This window comes from Lineus longissimus, chromosome 15 (genome assembly GCF_910592395.1).
Source record: "Lineus longissimus chromosome 15, tnLinLong1.2, whole genome shotgun sequence".
Taxonomy (NCBI): Eukaryota; Metazoa; Nemertea; class Pilidiophora; order Heteronemertea; family Lineidae; genus Lineus; species Lineus longissimus.
Window position 1 is genome coordinate 13,881,353 of NC_088322.1, and position 19,287 is coordinate 13,900,639.

The 19,287-nt window shown below is 40.2% G+C and overlaps 1 protein-coding gene across 3 annotated transcripts in view; it reads left to right on the forward strand.

Annotated features, from left to right (window-relative positions):
• Window positions 1-868: 868 nt before the first annotated feature.
• The window catches only part of LOC135500027 (uncharacterized), a 53,262-nt gene continuing 34,843 nt past the window's right edge, over window positions 869-19,287 (forward strand). The window contains exon 1 of one of the 3 annotated variants that reach the window (XM_064791178.1): window positions 869-929. In XM_064791178.1, coding sequence (XP_064647248.1) covers window positions 897-929 — 33 coding nt within the window. In that variant the 5' untranslated portion in view covers window positions 869-896. Of the gene's footprint in view, window positions 930-7,408; window positions 7,612-18,037; window positions 19,068-19,287 lie in introns of those variants that run through there. The other 2 variants (XM_064791175.1, XM_064791176.1) reach the window with 2 other exon arrangements.

Genomic DNA, 19,287 nt, shown 5'->3' on the forward strand with positions numbered 1-19,287 from the left:
TCTTTTGTAAGTGTTGGAAGCTTCGTTTAGTATTGTAGATTGACCTGTGGTTTGAAAAAACTGTCACAAACATTGACACACGACTTATCGACAAACTAGCATAACACACTTGCAAGGAATATTTCTAGTTGTTTTCCCCACAATGTCTACATGTGAAGTCTTTGTTAAAAACATTTCTGCTGCTGATTTATAAATCCACGCAACGGAATATAAAAAGGATTGAAACTTCAACTCAGGAATATCGATTTCGTAACGAACGGATCAATTCTATTGTCTGGAATACTAAAAAGGAACACTATCCTCTATCATTTAGTGTCATCCGTACTTGCTCTCATCTAGAAACGGAAACCATGCTCTGTAGCAACCTCCTGAGAATCCACATCCGAGGTTATGGGACGTGAGATCATTCAGAAAGTGACGCTGAATTTGTAGAGGGTGATCTTTGAGACGTACATGAAAGACTTCTCTGCTATCCGAAACCATACACTATCTGAAACCATATCATTCTATGAGATAATATGGCATAGACATCCTAGTTGTGACTTGAGACATAAAATATCGACTCTGGTTCATTGGTGAGATGTCCTTGATGCAAGATTGTGCCAACACTGACACTTCTGTGCTTCCTGACTGAGGTTGTTCTTTGTGAATGCCAGTTCTTGAATAACTCTACTAAACGTCCTTGAAGTGAGCACAAAGACTGCTTTTGAGGAGAGGGCGCTTTCTATGAGTATCTCAAAACTATATATCGTGATCATCGATTCTCGAGTATTTTATGCTGAGAAATGAATTCATTTATCGTCTCAATGGGGATTACGTTCAAGGCTGGCTGTCTAAAGGATAAAAACGGATAAAATGTATTGATATCGGTGCGGCGCATCTGGAGTCGAAAAAACATGAGACGAGCTTTCACATTTGGTCGGATGCAGGTATGTTTTTTTTTCCCTCTGGAGCATCTGGTGCTAAGTGGTGGATATTTGCATACAATATTAAAGGGGCAATATGAGAAGCAGTTGATACCTGATCTTCTTACTAGGTGGTGTGACGAAATGAGAAGTTCTGCCGTGCCTGCCATGGAGGGGAGGAGGTTGTGCCTCTGGTGCACCCCCTTGGATTTGCGCCTCTTTTTGACACATTGCCTAACAGTAAAGCCCCACCTATGGACCAGCTGATGCACCACAGCCTTTTGTTTTGGTCATGATACTTATTTGCCAAGTCATCTGACACTTAATGTCATGAATGTCTGTGGTGAAACTGTTTATCTTGCGTAAAGTATAAAACTGCTCCATTGTTATCCTCAATATTTTCAATTGACAACTGCACGTGCGACAAAAGTTGGACAATGTTGGGCGTGGGCAAATCATGTTCATTCTGAAGTCAGGTTGTCAATGTACATTTCGCCCCATGGGGTGTTGGACAATCCGTTTGAAAGATCAAAGTATTGAAAGGTACACAGCTGCTTGCGGGTTCAACAGTTTACTGGACACTTTTGTTGAGATGCCGTAGGATATCAGCGCTAACAGAAATTACTGCTCGACTCACTCACAATTACAAAGTTCCTGTATAAAGGGGGCTGTTAAGGTGGGGTGCAGGGGTAAGGTACACAAACAGATTGTAGATTGTTGTCTATTTCATGATCAAGATTTACTGTCAATACAAGAACTATACATTGGTACATTAGTACTACTATCGGGAGAAGGCGTTCTGTCCCCTTTGATTCCACCCCTGCTGAACCTCCTTATCTTACACTCCATTTAGTAGTAGCTGGGATCTTGATAAGATGCAACAACCTTGGTGGTCGTGGTACTCCACCAAGAAGTATACACAAGAGATGGCCTTTCAGTTACTTTCCCAAGTAAAGTGATGTACAACGCCTTTACGTGCAAAGTACAATGAACTCCTTTAGCAGAATAGTACAACTCCTTTTTCTGGATGGTGTGTTTCCCTTTTTTCTACTTTTCTAAAATCCTGACCGGAGATAACAATGACTGACCAACAACTAATACCATGACATGCAACAAAGGTTTTAAACAGTGTTGGGTGTGGACCATATTTCCTGCTCTCTTCACATCTTTTCATCACATTTTGTCCCGTGGCGTGGCAAATAATCTCGCTGTCCGATCAAAGTATCGCAGCACACAGATGCGTGTTTGAGCAGGAGTTTATTGAGAGATGTCATGTCGAACTTGGGCTGATAATACCCAGCTGTTGTCTCCACGATGATTCATTCTCCAGTGTCATCTGTCACGGTGCAGTCACGAAAAAATGGTCCTGAAAGATGTTTAAAGGGGAACACAGTGCTGTGCATTGTGTATAACCCACGTCACTATTAGAAGGCGCACATCACCCACTAAAATTATATATCCAGGCAGGGGGATGTCAGGAAGGATTGAAAATTGTTGTCGCTGTCAGGATTTGGGATACTTTGAACAACTCAATTTGGGTTGCCCTAACCTAAGTGTCTGCAAAAACATCCTGGTCAGATTTTGTTTCCATTTTTTCCAGAAATGGGGACATTTTTCAATAATAAAACCAACAAGTTAAAGGGAACTGGAACCGCCGAGCGATTTATTCAACTTTTCGACTTTCACCGCCCGAGAAAGTCAAACTTCCAACTTCCTATTCGAGTTCAGATTTGTAGCTCCGCCCCCAGTGCCCGAGCATGCGCAGTTCAATTTGTTATTATTGAGAATCATGTGAGAATCACGTGAGTCATGCGATCTTTCATTCATGAGTTTTCGTAGTAAATTCCATAGTAGTGACGTCACTCAATGATTGACAGCTAGGCGCCATGTTTCATTCATGCCTCGTTCTGATCACCCATTACGCGGGAAATGAAAACGAGGTCATACGAACTGGCTTGGCGGTTTCAGTTCCCTTTAAACAATTTCGTGCCGAAACATTTTGATTAGACCTATCACTGAGAGATGGCACCACAGGCAGAATATTTCTGCGAGGCCTTAGAAACAAGTCTGGTTAGGGCTTCTGGTGACACCACTAATCGGCTTCATAAACGCACGTAGGAAGACTAAGACTAAAAGAATTGAAAATCTCTATCACTTGAGACCAATTGAACGATCACCTCTTTGAAAAATTTCATGTTTAACTTGCTCGATTTACCAAATTTAATCGTCAAAATGTGAAGTCGACCGTGCAACATAATTTGTCAGCTGGAATGAGAAGTCATGTAATGACACCTTGAGGATGAGTCCTTTATAGTTGTGTCCCGAATTGAAAAATTAACAAATCTTTGACAATGGTTTTAGGACATTATCAGCCAAGTGTCAACCCAGATTTTGATCAGATTAGAATAAGGTAGCCTTGGTTTTGATGGATGAGCATTTGTTGAAATTGGTGAAAAAATAAACGGAGCAGAATCAAACCAACACAAACCCCTCTTAAAGGGAACATTGGCTGAATAAAGAGAGTACCTTTTTCATCGTCATCGTTCTTTGCCATGTGGTCCTTGGGCAACCGTGCTTCATTTTGCCCGATGGTGTCCTTTTCAACGGCTGCCCACGGATGGTGTTAGTCTTCATTCAGGAGGTATGCCCTGCTGAGTCTCGGTGGTCTTCGAAACTAGAAAAAACTTAACCCAACATCTGGCATTTGAAATTTCAACAACACACACATTTAACCTAATTATGAATAATTTCAGATAGCTACCAGGTGGTCAATTAGCGGTTTGGTTCCCACACAATGGTTCTGCAGTATATCTGAGGACAGCCTCATCCCACAGTGATCAATTAGACGTCATATTTTGAGAAATTATGCCGTGATTAAATGCCTGGTATCAGGGAATGGAGTCATTACCTACTGAGTGCATCATAATATAGAGGACAAAGCATTCTGTCAAGATGTTTCAGAAAGGCCGAGTTCTCCGGCGTCTCGTTTATTTACATGGTGACAACTCTTGCATGTATTGCACATTCAAAGAATGTTACTTCAGATCAGTACTGTACTAGAAATGAATTGAGTTCTTCTTACAGACCCTCTAGAGTTCAATTTCAAAAGTTTTTGTCACAAGTTCATGAGATTGTTTACTTTATCTCAAGTTTCGGTCATCTCTAAATTTGATATTTGTTTCATCTTAGTTCATTTTGTACATGTAACTTTCTTTCACAAAGACAGCCAGTGACATTCTCAAGGGAATGAAAACCACATCAAAGCGCTCTTCTGTCCTGCATAAAACCCCAAAGAAAACGATAATTCAACTTGCACTTTCTTCTACAGTTTGATAATAAACTTGTCAGGTCTTTTCGAATGGTTGTGGTCTTCCAAATTGGACATCGGTCCAATCTGATTACATTGATCATACTACAATTTGTCAAGTCCTTCCGACATGGTTCAGAGCTGGTGACATGGGTCAAGTACGTGACCTGGAATAAGTTTTAAAGAGACACTTGTCTCAGTGTCTTTTGTCTTCTGTGTTGGTTGTGATGGTTGCGACAGCCCGGACAAGTGGTGCTAGCATAAACCTGAGTCCACTTCCTCAATCAGCTTAAGACCAACACCAGCATTAGCCCATCTAAGCATTTTCTCCTTCAGTACATTCATGTACAATAGTTGCGTTAAACTCCAACATCGTTGCTAATGCTGGTTGGGCAGCCATTCTGGTGTATAATCTGCCATTCGAAGTCCTTTGATGAATACTGAATTAATTTTTTTAGTACTTTTGTTGTTTTTAGCCCCTCTAAATATTACAACAGAATGTTGTCATCACAGAGGATTTGCAACCATTAATATGTGTAGGGCAGCCCACAGGGGGTTAACACTTATTTCCTTAGATTAAATGGTGCGTAATGGTGCAGTGTTCCTGAAGGTTATAAACAATTATTTGTCATTTTCTCTTTGACATGCCTGTAGGAGTTTAAGGACGTCATTATTATGTTGGATATCGCTCTGGGTGGTTCGTATATTGGGATAGCTGAACAAAGTATGGAATACTCATATCAGGAGTAATATGACATATCGGCAGAGATGATGGAGGTAATGTACATTTGATAACAAATTTATCATATACATTTATTACCCTCAAAATGTTTTGAGTGTAGGTTCGACTGGTGGCGTTGAAAATACTTGGTATAATAGTGCAGTATGTCTCCGTGCCCCTCCACTCAGGTTACAGGAGGCTCTTTACATGATGTCTTCTAGTTTTCCAAAGATGGGGGGTCATTGAATTTTAGGAACGGGCATGGTGCTCCCTAAGTTTCTTTTATCCTTTTAAGACAAGTTGTTGCCAACCATTAAGAAAAATTTCTACAACTTTCAAAAGTAGGCCTATCCATAATCCTTGTAAATTGTAGGGTTAATTTTTGAATGGGATAATAACATAATTATGTTACAAGTTCCCAGGACCCTGAAACAATATAGTTTATCGCAACATAAATCACGCCAAAATTGCTAGTTTGTATTTCACTGCTCTGTATTCAGATCCATTGGCCACCACTACAGTTTATTACGGACCCATGCACTGTTCTTCTTTAGAACATTGTTAGAAAGCCTTTGATAAATTTCTCACTTTTGGCAGAATTTATAAAAAAACTGATGACATAGATTTGTCCAATTAGCAATTGATACAAGGTATATTTTACTGAGCTACACAGGAAAATTTTCTAATGTAAAATCTATATAAGTCTAATTTGATATAAATTTTATATAAAAAAATTTATGTAAAATTTATGTTTTATTAATTTGATATAAAATTTATATAAAATTATATTATATAGAATTTATATAATTTTTTTAATATAAAATTTAACATTAAACATTCATAAAATGTATTAAATATTAAATTGAATTTTTTTTAAATATAAAATTTATATAATTTTTTTAAACATAAAATTCATACAATTTTTTTTTAATATAAAATTCATATAATTTTTTAAATATAAAATTTATATAATTTTCTTAATATGAAATTTATATGAAAATTTTATAAATTTGACCCGCAAAATTTTGCCTGTGTGCACAGGCAATATATGTGCTATCTCAGAGAAACCGTTTGACTGATGATAATGTTGTTGATCACGGAACTAAACATGGCTCTGGCATTTATTTTGATACGTACTGTAGACAGGTAATATGAGGAGGTGTGAAATGCTTTTGTTGTTAAAAAGTATCGCTACCCAAACAATGGGGTGAAAATTCACAGAATTAGTCCCCAATCATTAATATTGAAAGAATTGCTCACGTTTAAACACTGGGTTTATGTTCTTACATCCTGATTATGAATTATGCTCTATATATATAATGCCGACAGCACACTAACTAATAGGGATCATGGTATTATTTTCCTAGTATCCTAATCATTATTAATACCCTGTTATTTCATCCTTCATAAATATCTGATGGCCTATTTGGATGTGTTCACACAGGGTGTTTCAAAAAAGGTGGTTGTGACAAGTTTTTTTCACTGCAGAGTCCTGCTATCACTGCTTTCACACCCCTGATCATGAGTTCAATACCTCATAATCACCTCTCCTCTGCTTTGTCAATTCAAAAGTGCCAGTTGTGAGAGCAAGTGGATAAGCCTTCAAACCTCAAGGCTATGCACTAATAAATGAGTTACCTCTTTCTCATCAATTGGTTTTACATGTTTGTTTTCTTAACCTCTACTTGTCCTACCAAATAATGCACCTCTTCACCCCAGATCTTCTAAACCATAACATAAACAAAATTTAACCACAGATTTAACCACAGATCCATGTCTTTAGGCAAAAAACAAGTTTGAACTTAGTAAACTGGGCAAATCTATGATTGATCGATTAGTATGTTTTCTTATCTTGCACAATATTTTGCAAAAAGTGGTGAATTCTCGTCAATGCATGTGACAGTTGTAATCTTCACGCTTGATGCTGATAAGATGTTCGTGAAAATCTTACGGTCGGCAATCCGTAGTCAAATTCAAAAGGGTAAACTTGGCCTCTACAAATGTTGACAGGAAAGTATAATATGATTGGTAACAGATGAAAACGAATAGGCATTTTCTCCGGCAGAAGAATTCACCTAAGTCATCGACATATTTTTCCAATATTGCATCTTGGCTTTTTGAACCGTGAGACATATTTTGATTCAATGATATTGCACTCATTCCGAGGTGCAGGAGTAAACATTAAGGTGCATAAATAACGTGGCAATGTTTGAACTATGTCCTGGAGAGTCCCTAGAATATCTTTTTGATTCACAGATATTGCCCAAACAATCTCCCAAGCAGGAGTACAAAGCAAAGTACATAGATAATATCACGAAGATGTTGCTTTGCTTATGGAGACTGCCAAAATCTCTCAATGGTGCTGTCTTTCATTCAGTTCTATTCAAGAGATCTCTGAGTGAAGTGTCCCCATTTGTTCGTCTATGTTTAGACATTTCGGAGGAGTAAATTTGGACAGGGTCTCAATGGCCCTTGTTCTAATATGAATAAGGGTTTAAATAGGCTGTAGTAGGGTCGAAATGGCAGGAGTGGAAGGGTGGGCCAGTGGTGAGATGGACAGGCTCAATAAGGCTATGGATATGTACAGGCACAGGCACAGACGGATTGGGGCTACCACCCGATATGCTGGGGGGAATGCTCCAAGGAATATCCAAGACATGAGGAATATGCATGATACGGTAGGTTGTCATGTCTATTTTTTCGAAGGAGGTCATTAGGATGAGGTTCAGGCCCATATTTAACCTTTTGGTCATCGGAAGGAGGGGGAGGAGGGGCAGGTGGTAGGCTCTCAGAGGGGGGCAGAACTCCACCACCATTTGAGGCCAATTATGCTGTTACAAATCACTGATTACAGCTCCAGCTGGGTTGTCAGGCCCAGATCCAAGGGGAGGTGTGCTAGGGGGGAGGTGCACCAGACATCCCCCCCCCCCTATTGATGAAAAATCCTTGCAAGTGACCATGAAATTTTGGAAAACACCAGGACTTCTGATGAGAAATTCAGTGGCAGTTGCTTTTTCTGACCCTGTAGCCGCCCCTGGTTGTCCATCATTACCAGTTTGCACTATCTGGCTTCACTTGAGTAAATCACTGAGACATGGTTACTGTAAATGCAAATGACATCAAACCCTGTTAAAACAAGAACGATTACTCACACCCTTGAGCGGTTGATATTCAAATCAAACTTTCTCCATCAAAGTAGCAACTGGTAAAGGAATTGGCAAGGATTACTCAGCATTGCCGCAATGAGAAGCACTCATACTTTCTTCATTACTTGAAGTGTCAAATGAGGGTAAAAGTGCCTGATTTGAGTTGTCTGATTCAACAAGTTTCATACCGATTGCTGAAATTATGGGAATGAGAATACTCCAGTTTCACTCATCTAAGACCGGTTGATTCTTGACAAAACTGAATGGAATATAACTTAATGTTTTGCCAATGTCCTCACAGACTTGGTATTTGCTCTACCTTTGCTGTTTCCCTTCCTTTTCCGTGATTCCTATGAAAACATCAATTTGTGAGCTATTGGTTTAGCCAGTTTGAAGTGTGCTTGAAAATGGTTCCAAGATGACTTCATTGTTTTTGTGCTTTCCTGTGGACAAGTTTTAGAAAAGTTAAGGTTGTTTTACTTGAGTCCTCATTTGTTTGTTGTGACTTTTAGTTCAGACTTGCATGATAAATGCCTGTTGTACTCAGTAATAATATTGATAACTGCATTTGCTAATAAATCAAAATGCAATCTTTCCTGTGATCTAGTGATAAATATTTGAACTTTGCCTTTGATTGGCTAAAGGTCTGTTATTTCACGAGTGTAGGCATACTTTAGACCCTGGCGGTTGGGAATAATGGTTCACTGTCTCAATAATCTATTGCTACATCGATCCTCGGGCAAGACACTACCTCTGATTCTCTTCGACATTTTCTGAAAAACAAACAAATGTGAAATTTTCAGAAAAAAATCATGCAGGCTTCTGAATATGAATTGGGGTTCTCTCCTTTGAATTTTTATATCAGAAAATATTTTTCTCCAAAAAATGTTGTGCTTGTCTTCGAAACCGGAATCTTGAAGGTCTTCCTTTTGGCTTTGATTTTTCCTTGCCGGAAAATAAACACAAGTCCTTCATACATTCAATTTGCAGCTAGCGATCTGTATATTGATTCCATGTACGATAACATGAGAAAACCTACTTCAAAGGGGCCTACATTGACAGACAAACAACACAAAGGAAAAGAACTTGGCCTCGGCCTGGAGCCAAGACTTGTGTGAATGGCGGTTTACTGAAGACAAGCTTTTTCATACAGACATTCATTCAGGTCACTGAGCACAAATATTCATACATGATCGCACTTATTTATTGACAGATCATTCTTAAAAACTTGCCACAAATTATTGGCCGATTTTCGGTCCCCTGCTAATTTGCTTAGTATGACACCTTAAAATCTATAGTTCTGCCACGTCCTGGTGGACGTGATGTTGACTGTAGTTAGTCGAGTTGTTGGCCTACTAAATTGGTCACAAAAAGTCGTGATTTTCTCTGTGCTGTTACTTTTGACAAGTACTGACAATGGTTCTGCAACATACGAGGGCTTCTTTGCAGGGCAGAGTCACTGCACGCTGAGAATGTCTTAAAGTAGATTTCAAGCCGGACCCCATACTGACGTATATGCCAGGGAAAAGCTTTAGCCGGCTGACTGTTACTCCAATTGGGTCAGAAAGACCATCATCATTGCATATATCATGCCAAGATTCTGCACTAGGAATGCAAATAATTGCGATATGTGTCATAAAATTTGATGCCCTCAGACGAGAAGTTCTTTTTGAGGCAGGAATTGATCCGATTTGAGATAAGGGTGCATTCTGAATCATGGCATTCCTGGGTGTCATTAAAGTGTCATAGGAGATAAACGTGTCACTCTGCAGTGGGCTATGATGGTATCTCTCCTGATACTGATGGATGGGTCCTTCTTTCGCCTGAGGGTTGGACATCACCACTGCCTTGGGAGTGTAGAGGCTCGGAGGAATCAGAATCAGGGCAGAGGCTGCGGCCAGGCTGCGATTGGTGTCACGGGTCACATTCTGTCACCTGGGTGTTATCAGCAATCTCAACATTCCTTGGTGTCATTTGGACGTCATAGCTGACAAAAATGCCAATCATCTTATCTGCATTTTGGGACCATCATGATACCAACTGACAAGATTGTAGTGTTTTTGAGTGACAGGATGTATAATCACGGCTAACATTTGCATTTGCAGTGATTTTGTGCTTGCTTACATCTCCAGTTCAAAAAAATTGGTTATTGTGGTGTGTGGGGCTCAATATAAAAAAATTCAACCACTGCATTCCAATCATGTGCATTTCATGGCGCCAAACCCCAACCTTGCGAAATTCTTGATCATAGAAATCATAAAATAGACCGAGCTGAGTATCTCCACTGAGTTGATAAGCTTAATATTCCTCCTTGATATGAATGAATTATGAGGCAGATCACATGGAATGTCTGAAAAAGATCGCAATTAACCCCGATAGTTGATACCTGGATGTATCAAAGGTGTTCGATTCCAGCAGACACCAACATCCTCTGGCACCGACTGAGGGTAAAATAACAAATAATCTGTATATAAGTTGACCATGGGTTGGAAGAAGGGGTAAGGGTTCTTCTTCTTCTTCTTCAGCGTTCGCTCTGCACTTGGAGGGGTCATTCTCCTAGGAGTAATCCTCCTCCAAGGCGGGATGAGCGTATCCTGCGTGCCACTACGGTTAGGCGCCAATTGGGTTTATTGGCCTAGTGGTCCGACTTTGGCGAGAGAGATGGAGTCCACGCAAGCTACTCATGTTTCTCACTTGGTGGGGTCTTAGCTTGCCCTGGCATAGACACCAGGTACAAGGAACCTCGGTTTTGAGTCTCATTCGAAGGACTGTGAAGAGACAGGAATTTTAGTTCCTTGAAAGCCACGTCAGTTCATCCAGACATACGATCCTGGGGTAAGGGTTGACCATAGGCACTACCATTTTAGCTTGAACTTGAAATCCTTGAGCAGTTGGAAAAATCCAAAGGTAAGAATCCCAAATTTTAGAATTTTTTACCAATTTGAACAAAAATTTATTTCTTAAAAAAACTTATTTTTGAACTAATTTGACAAAAATTCCTTCCATTTTTTCAAAAATTTTTGTTTGATTTTTTTTTTTTTTTATTTTGTTGAAAATTTTTTTTTTTAAATTTTGTTGAAAAATTTTTTTTTTAAATTTTGTTGAAAAAATCTCAAAATCAGAGTATTTAGAAAGAAAAGTTGCGAAAAATTAAAAAATTTTCAGATTTTTACCTACCTAAAAATTTTTGGGATTTTTCTCATTCGGAGTTTTTACATCCCTCTGCAATGTGTGACCAATCACTCTTTCAGTGTCATCAGCGATTTACCTTCCCGCCATCTGACACCGCACAACCTGCATGCTCTCTCCGTGCCACATGTAAACATGTTAAGTTACCCAGTAGCAACACCTTTTTACATTGATGAAGCAAATTTAGCATCAAAAGATAGATGGCAACCTGAAGTCGGCAATGTTTGCTTGAGAAAAATTCAGCAAAGGTTTGACCAACATGATTGTGCATTTTGTCATACATTTCTTAATCAATCTACAGTTGATTTGCTTCAATGTTTGCTGTGATGAAGCTGTGTCGTGGTTTCAGCTAACTTGACTGGAATCTCTGGGCATTTTGTGTGACACACTGTGCATTGCATCGAATCAGGTGGAATAGACTTGGAGTTTTCCTTGCAACCATCAGGGTCAGCGCATGTTTTTTAACACCTGTCCAGCTACAGCAATAAATCTAACCTTAAACATGTCATCCAGGTGGCCGGGCCGCAGAGAAAACATATCTGGCAAGAAACATCCCTCGAATAATTGTTGCTAAATATTTCATAAGCGGTAGTCAACAAACTGGTGCATCTTTGTTCGTACATCAGAAAATTGGGCGATTTCGCCAATTCAGTTTTGATCAAATGACAAGAGGGTCAGCTTAGTATGAAGCTTAGGTCTCCTTATTGGCTAATATTTATAAAGACTAGTAAATGCTTTTACTACAGTTTTCTACAGAGATGGCTAGTGTAAATGTACATGAAGTTTAAAGTAAAAGCATTTACTAGTCTTTTATAAATATCAGCCACTGAGCCCTCAAGTAGTAGACAAGGCATTGAACAATGTTGATCAAATGGCATAAGGGTCAGCTTAAGCATCCCAGTTGAGACATGAGGTTTCCCAGTAGCCCTCATTGGTTGTAGATATCTTGATACAAACCAGGGAGTTCAGCATTAGTCAATTAGTTAGTCTTATGATGTAAGCACCAGCAGTGTATCTTTAGCTTCCAACAGAGAATACATTGTTGGAAATTCTGTGTTTGACAGGAATGTTAGGCATGTCAAGATTGCTGCCTTTATGTGTGCTTCAAGGCGTTGATCATCCATTAATTAAGTAGTGTGGGTCTGATAGTAATGTTTGATATCATACCTGGCTGGAGGATAAGTCAAATAATATCGATATGTTGTCAGGGGACTGGAAACAGGCGCCCAATAGGAAAATGCTATGCCTAATCTATGTATAGAGGTGAGAATTGCATAATCGAAGAGAGGTACGTGGCAGTGATGTTTTGGGATGGCCGAGTACCTTTTTGTCTCCAAGTTAGGGGTGCCCCTCCCATTGTACCAAATACATGATTGTTTATCTGCAGAAGGAGGGTAGGTCTTCCAGCCGCAGCTGGCCAGAGTGGTTAGCTATAATTAGCCTGTACATTCACCTGTCTAACTGTCTCTATAGGCCTTTTTACACGGTGCTGGTTCAAGACAACCCTCCTGAACCGTCACGAGGCGTGTTCGGTTCAGGACGGTTCATTTCGCTTTTACACGGGGACGGTTCGACGATCTGGCCTCGATCCGGCTCCAGGCCGGTTCGTCCCTAACATCGTCAATTGGTGGCGCTGATCAATCCTGCTGGCGGTGGAGCTATGAAAATATCACAACAACAGATAATACAAAATGGTTTACGATGGCGCCGGTGAGATGCAGAGTTTTTGCTTTGTACACAGCATTTGTATGGAAAGAAAGCTCTTGCTCTCGATAAATTGAAGATTTCACAGCAGTTTCTTTCCGCGGAAAGTTTCATGCCAGGAACACGGCAGCTATTCCCGCGAATGACGTCACGCGAGTACCGTGTGCAAACCGGCTCGGAGCCGGTTCGCTTTTACACGCATAAATAAACCCTCCTCCACCGGCCTACACCGGCCTGCACCGACCCGAGACCGGCGATCGGAACCCGCCTCGGACCAGGAGGGTTCAGGACGGTAGGTTCGCTTTTACACGAGGGAAAATAAACCGGCTGGTACCTGAACTAGTCTCGATCCGGCTTGAACCCGCACCGTGTAAAAACGCCTTAAGACTGAAAAGCTAATCCAACTATGATATCACTTATCTTACTTCATGTAGGCTAGGTATAGTACCGGCTCTTACTGTGTGTAGTATCTGGTAGCCCAGAAAAAACACGGCTGTCATTTTTCATGAGGAGCCCGCCGATGCGGTGGTATCTTATCTCCACGGAGGTATAACACGCTGCATTCAGGTATATTACTAATAATTGCGGCGGTGTAACCTGCATGTAATGTTGGAAAACGCTGAGTGTGGTGTGGTTTTGATTGATACTTGAAATCTTCAGTTCTCTCATCAGAGTAGCTGTTCAGAGCTGGCTTTTTGGATTATACAGTTTTTTTTCCTGGTTGTCATTCATTGTGCCAATGATTCGAATGGAGTATTTAAGTTTGATTCATGTTTGTGATATTTTCAAATAATTTCCCACAAATTTGGATAAGATTTGAAGGCAGGCTGACTTCCTTGGATGAGTATGGTAAGAGTCCGGAACCTTTGATATGTGACTACAGTCCTGGCCAAAAGTAACAACCCTTGTCGCACGCAAGATTCAGTAACAAAATTCCCTAACCATATATTTTGTCTTTTTCTTTATAGGTAAGTGGTATTCCTTGTATTGATACTTCCTACCCACAAGTGGTAAGACTTCTGCACAATGTGCATGTGAATATCTACATTGTATATACAAGTGGGTCAATCTTAAACACAAGTGTACTTGAACGTAAGGGGTTAATACATGTACGTACTTGTAGATTGTGAGTGCATGTTCCGACAAGATGCATGCAACAGTTGAGTTGGCATTAGATCAATAAGATTCAATTTCGTTTGGTAAACATGGTCACAGACCTCAACTCAAGTGCTCTCAGAAAGCATGATTGCATTTATTATATACTCCATGCGTGACTAAGACAAGGGAGAGATAATCCTTGGCTGCACGAGAGCTTTCAAATAGACGCAACTGCCCTTGTACCAGTCTATCTGAAACTATCTAACTAACTGCAAATGAGAGATTTTTAATCTAATGCAGCAACCTGCAACAATTGTCATGAGACAAAAGTATCTTGTCACAGAATCGGTCATTACCGTGACTTGCAATCAATATCAAACTCAGTGATGATGGGTTTAAAGAGGCGTCTTTTTGTTGCATATTGCAGCGATAAGTGTTGCAGGTCGCGGTATTAAATGTCTCTTGTGTTCAAGGCACGCCAAAAGATTTGTTACCAAGCCGCATGTGCCCGAGGTTGAAATTTCTCGATAATTGGATATGACGATTATGATATTGTTTATCAAGCGAAATTGAGTCCTATTGATTCAGTTGGATGCCATTTCTATTTACTAATGCATGTTTCTTGTGCGAACATGCGCTCGCAATCTATACACAATATAATGTAGGAAGTGGCCGATCGACAACTTGTATTTTTTGTGTCAGAATCGCTCAGGAAACTGAAGTAGCTTTTGCTAAAGTGCTGGTGAAAGAGGAAAATGTAAGCTTGCTGGTAAACATTTTCTTTGGCACAAGAGGACTGCATGATTGAAAAGAAATCAGAATCTGAGGTGTTCGATTTATAATTCATATGAATTTTGGGTCATTGCATACTTTTTCACTGAACGAGTTAAATCCTGTTTCTGTGTTGATATTCTGTTGATGTTGACACCTCCAAACATGACCCATATGTCTTGAGAAACAAGTGTTTCTGAAGGCTCTTGTCCCATTTCGGTATGAGAGGGGGAAGACACTCATCCAAGTGACAAAATGGAATAATTTAACTTGAAAGGAGGTGTTTGTCATTGACAACTGTATGAAGCTGAGCACCTCATCATGATGGTAATGAAAAGACTTGAACCAGAACTCCATAAGAGAGTCATTTGCCTTATCCCAGTTCCTTCTATCTACTGCTTGTAGTCACAGGTCAGTTTAAGCATTTTCCAATAGATGGAACTGGCAGCAATCTTTGCAAACCTGCCTTAGAGACTTCCCTGAGGGAACAGATTGAGTCTCACCTCATTAAAGGGAGATTATAAGCATGAGCCAGTTGGGCCAGATTAAGTTACAAGAAGTTGTTGATAGGTGTCTCCAGTATCTCATAATAAAACCTACCATATTAAAACTCACTTTGCCAACAAACAGCAGTTTTATAGCATTGACCTTTCAAAATATCCACCACCTAAACTGATCAAAACATCCTTTCAAAATCATGAATTGATTTAACCTTTGAAAATCTCGTAAGATTTTCTGCATCAGGGGATGGAGGTAAACCTATCTTTGGTTGAAGACGGCAAAGGTGGTTGAGTTCAACCTCAAACAGTTCCACCTGTTGGGAAACAGGCTTGGGTAAACATCTCGGCACTTCTTCTAACCATCCTGATACCTCTTTATTATAGCTCAGTAACCTTCGGACAAATATCAACTCATTTTGGATCAGATTTCTACTGTACTCGGCGTACCAAAGATGATTTGTCGCCTATGAATCTTTGCCCCTCACTCCCAACTCAGGGCTGTATTTAGGATTTTGGTCATGTTTGGGGGGGGGGGTAACATCAAGTGACATCTAGGCGAAACGGGGACAACATCGTGTACTATATAATATCACAATCACCCTTGTCAGTTTTAACCACGCAACTCCAGTCACATCTTACTTCTGAACAGCGCTGAAGAGAGGGTTAATATCCGATAGGGCCAATAGGGGGCACTCACAAGCACAGGTGTTGCTCCGATTGCTTGCCACTTCACATGCACTCAAACTTATCATATTCATTTCATCAAAGTGCATTCAAATGAGTTGTTCCATTCACCTGTTGAGTAAGCCTGTATATACTGCATATCAAACCCATAAAAAATGTGATTATGGCAGCTTTGCCAGCTTACACTAGAGTGTGTGAATTATGCTGGTACTGCATTCATCACGCATTTCAACTTTTTACTTTAAAGGGGGGGACAGACAGGAGCTAGGGGAGCAAATTTGTGGTCTTCTGGTGACTAGTAGTATGCCCGCTTTGATCTGGGTTGTGTTTGATTCAAGCGTGGATAGTTTTGATGCACTGTGAGATAACAGAGACCCCTATTGGCAACTTCATGTAACTTAATTTGACCTACCTAGCTCCAGTTTATAGTTTCCCTTTAATATGACTCGGGAAAGGCCGCGGTGCATCTTAAGTTCATAGAGTTTGTGTGTAAAAGTTTGTGAAATGTTTGTGTACATCTTCTGATGTACCCAATAACCCCCTCTATACAAGAACTCTGTATAAAACAACATAAGTACCAGCCCAGCATAAGCTCAAGACACCCCTCTTTTGAAGGTGATCAATGTTTGTTTTTCTTTCAATACGGCCCCGTCAAATCTGACATATTTCTTAAAGAGGAATAAGATATGTTAACGGTTAATGGACCCAACTTCCCGATAGTAATCATCAGCAGGTAGTATATATATATCGTACACAAAAGCCTTTGGCTGATTTTTATACGGGCTCCGTTGGGAATTGATCTCTGTCTTATCGAAGGTATATATCTCCAATTTCGACTCCGCTGAATATATAATATCTTCCGGATCTGATGAGCAAGGTTGGAGCAGGTGGCTGTTTTGAGAGGCCAACAAAAAAAGTGGGTTCCTGTAACTCTACAGTTACCTATCCTCGTTAACTATTCATATAAAGAACCAGAAGTGGGTGTTTACTTTAAAACCAGAGTTTCTTAGAGAAGAATTGCAATAAGTACACCATGAAGGCTCTGGACTATTTCATGAGAATTTAGCTTAACACATTTTTAGCGATTTCACCCAGAAACAGCATTTTCAGTTGGTTCACATGATTTTATGCGAGAAAGAAATATCTCCATAACTGTAGGGGTTAAAAGCTCTACTGATAGTCGTTACCAAACTGTTTCTTCCATGAGGCATGTTTCTTCCACGAAGCATGAAGATAACACGAAGCTATCTTTGAACACAGTTTGATATGTGAAGCCAAACTTTGTCCTGAGGTCCCTGTCCTGGGCGACCTATTTTGTTTGTTTCGGTCAGGTCATGCACCAATTCTTACAAAATCAAGCCAAAAATGTCCACAATTATCATGATTTGACACATCCACGCCATTCATCAGAATTTCAATTCACTTATCTCAGAATTACAGGACATCACGTACTGGACCGGTATTATGGTTGTGGATTATTAACTGCATCCAAAGGAGTGAAGTGCCTTTCTTTAGGAAATCAGCCTACAGGATACACAAATAGAAAATTAACATTCGTTTCTCTAAATTTGATACCATATTGAAGGAAATGGAAGTAGGCTCAGTCATCACAGCTTGCTAATACAAATCTGGAATTGACATGACCTTTTCTCTTCAGTTATGGAAATGGAAATGGAATATTGAAATAGATATTACTCTAGTGACTTTACTAAATTTTGATTTCATTCATAAATTTTACGTAATGTCAAAAGAAACTGATCTTCGAATCAGAAACAGCTAGTCAAAACATGACAACTCGCAATATTTTCAGAAGGAATGCCAGCCACTAATAGTAGGCCTAGGTGCTATGATTGTATCCGGCCAGCACTGATCTTGACTCAACCTGAAGGCGGGTTGATCTTGTAATTTGCAATAGGCTATAGCCACAGCTTCACTGAGTGAGTCTCACTCGTTCTGTTTACTCATTCATAGGCGGGCAGGCGCTGCAGACCTCAGGGAAATGCATGTGGTGTGTGCAGTTCAGAGTTGATTCTTCAGCTTGAGTGCGAAATTTCTCACAGTTATGACACATCCTGAGCTAAAATGACCTGACATCCTCTCTATCTGAAGACCTTTGCAGTTCACGCTCCTGTTGGAAATGGCTTCACTTTACTTAGCTTCTTTGCGGAAATTGTGATTTTCTCACCATCATCTGTTGTTGTCGGAGATAACGTTTTTTTGTCTGCTCATTGTCGGATTAGCCTGGTTTCTTTGTTCCACCAGCTGATCCTTGGCACGAGGCTGATTCATTGTCACAGCAGACGTCCAGTGCGTCCTGCATGGGTACGTGTACACGGGCAGAAAAACTGTCATTCATCTTCGTCAAAAATATAATGGACGTCTTTTTTCATGGGAATTATTCGGGATAGATTCAACGTAATTGTTCGATGTTATTCTCGCTCAATGGATGCACACGAACATGCTAACTGCTTATTATAATTTGCATTGCATTCAATTTTGTATTCACCGGGGACCATTTCATTTTTTGTGACGCTGAATTTGAGTCCGACTCTTATAGTGGTATTGCGGAGTTCTTTGTTGGTTTTATTTGTGAATTCTGGTCCGGAGAGGTTTGGGACGAAGTCTTATCACGGGATCACCTTTCGACGCATAAAGTACTCAAATTGCTACGACTTCATAGGGCTTGCTGCCGCACTAAATAAACTCAATAACTTTCCCAATGCGTGTCAGCCAGCCAGCTGTAATTCCAAGGCTAAGTTCTCAATGATATTGGCGATATTGACTTTTATATTGGAAGAGGAGTTTCATTAAATTTTGGCCATGTGTGTTTCCCAGGTGTGGGAGGTACAAACATCGCTTGGAGCAGGGACTTAGCTGCACGGTGACGATAAGTGCAGATTTGGTGAGGAATTAATTGGTCATTAATGCTTGGAGTGGTGTTTGCGGCTCATGATGGCTTCGTCGGGATTCGTACGCAAGTTGAGTCAGATGGGTTGGAAACCCAAACGCAGGGAGAAGGAGAAGGAAAAACCAAAGACGAAGGTATTTCTTGATATCATTATTTTCCCAACATATTTCTCTTTGACAGCTCTAGTATATTCCCTTTCGTCCAGTTTGGAGTGTTAAGTGGCGCCTCTCAACGGGTCGCCCGAATTGCATGGACCTTTCGATGAATGTCGGCGTGCTGACCAGTCGTGCGTTTCACCCGGAAAGGGTTGCAGTGGCCTATGGCATTGTCCATTACATTCCATGTCTATTACAC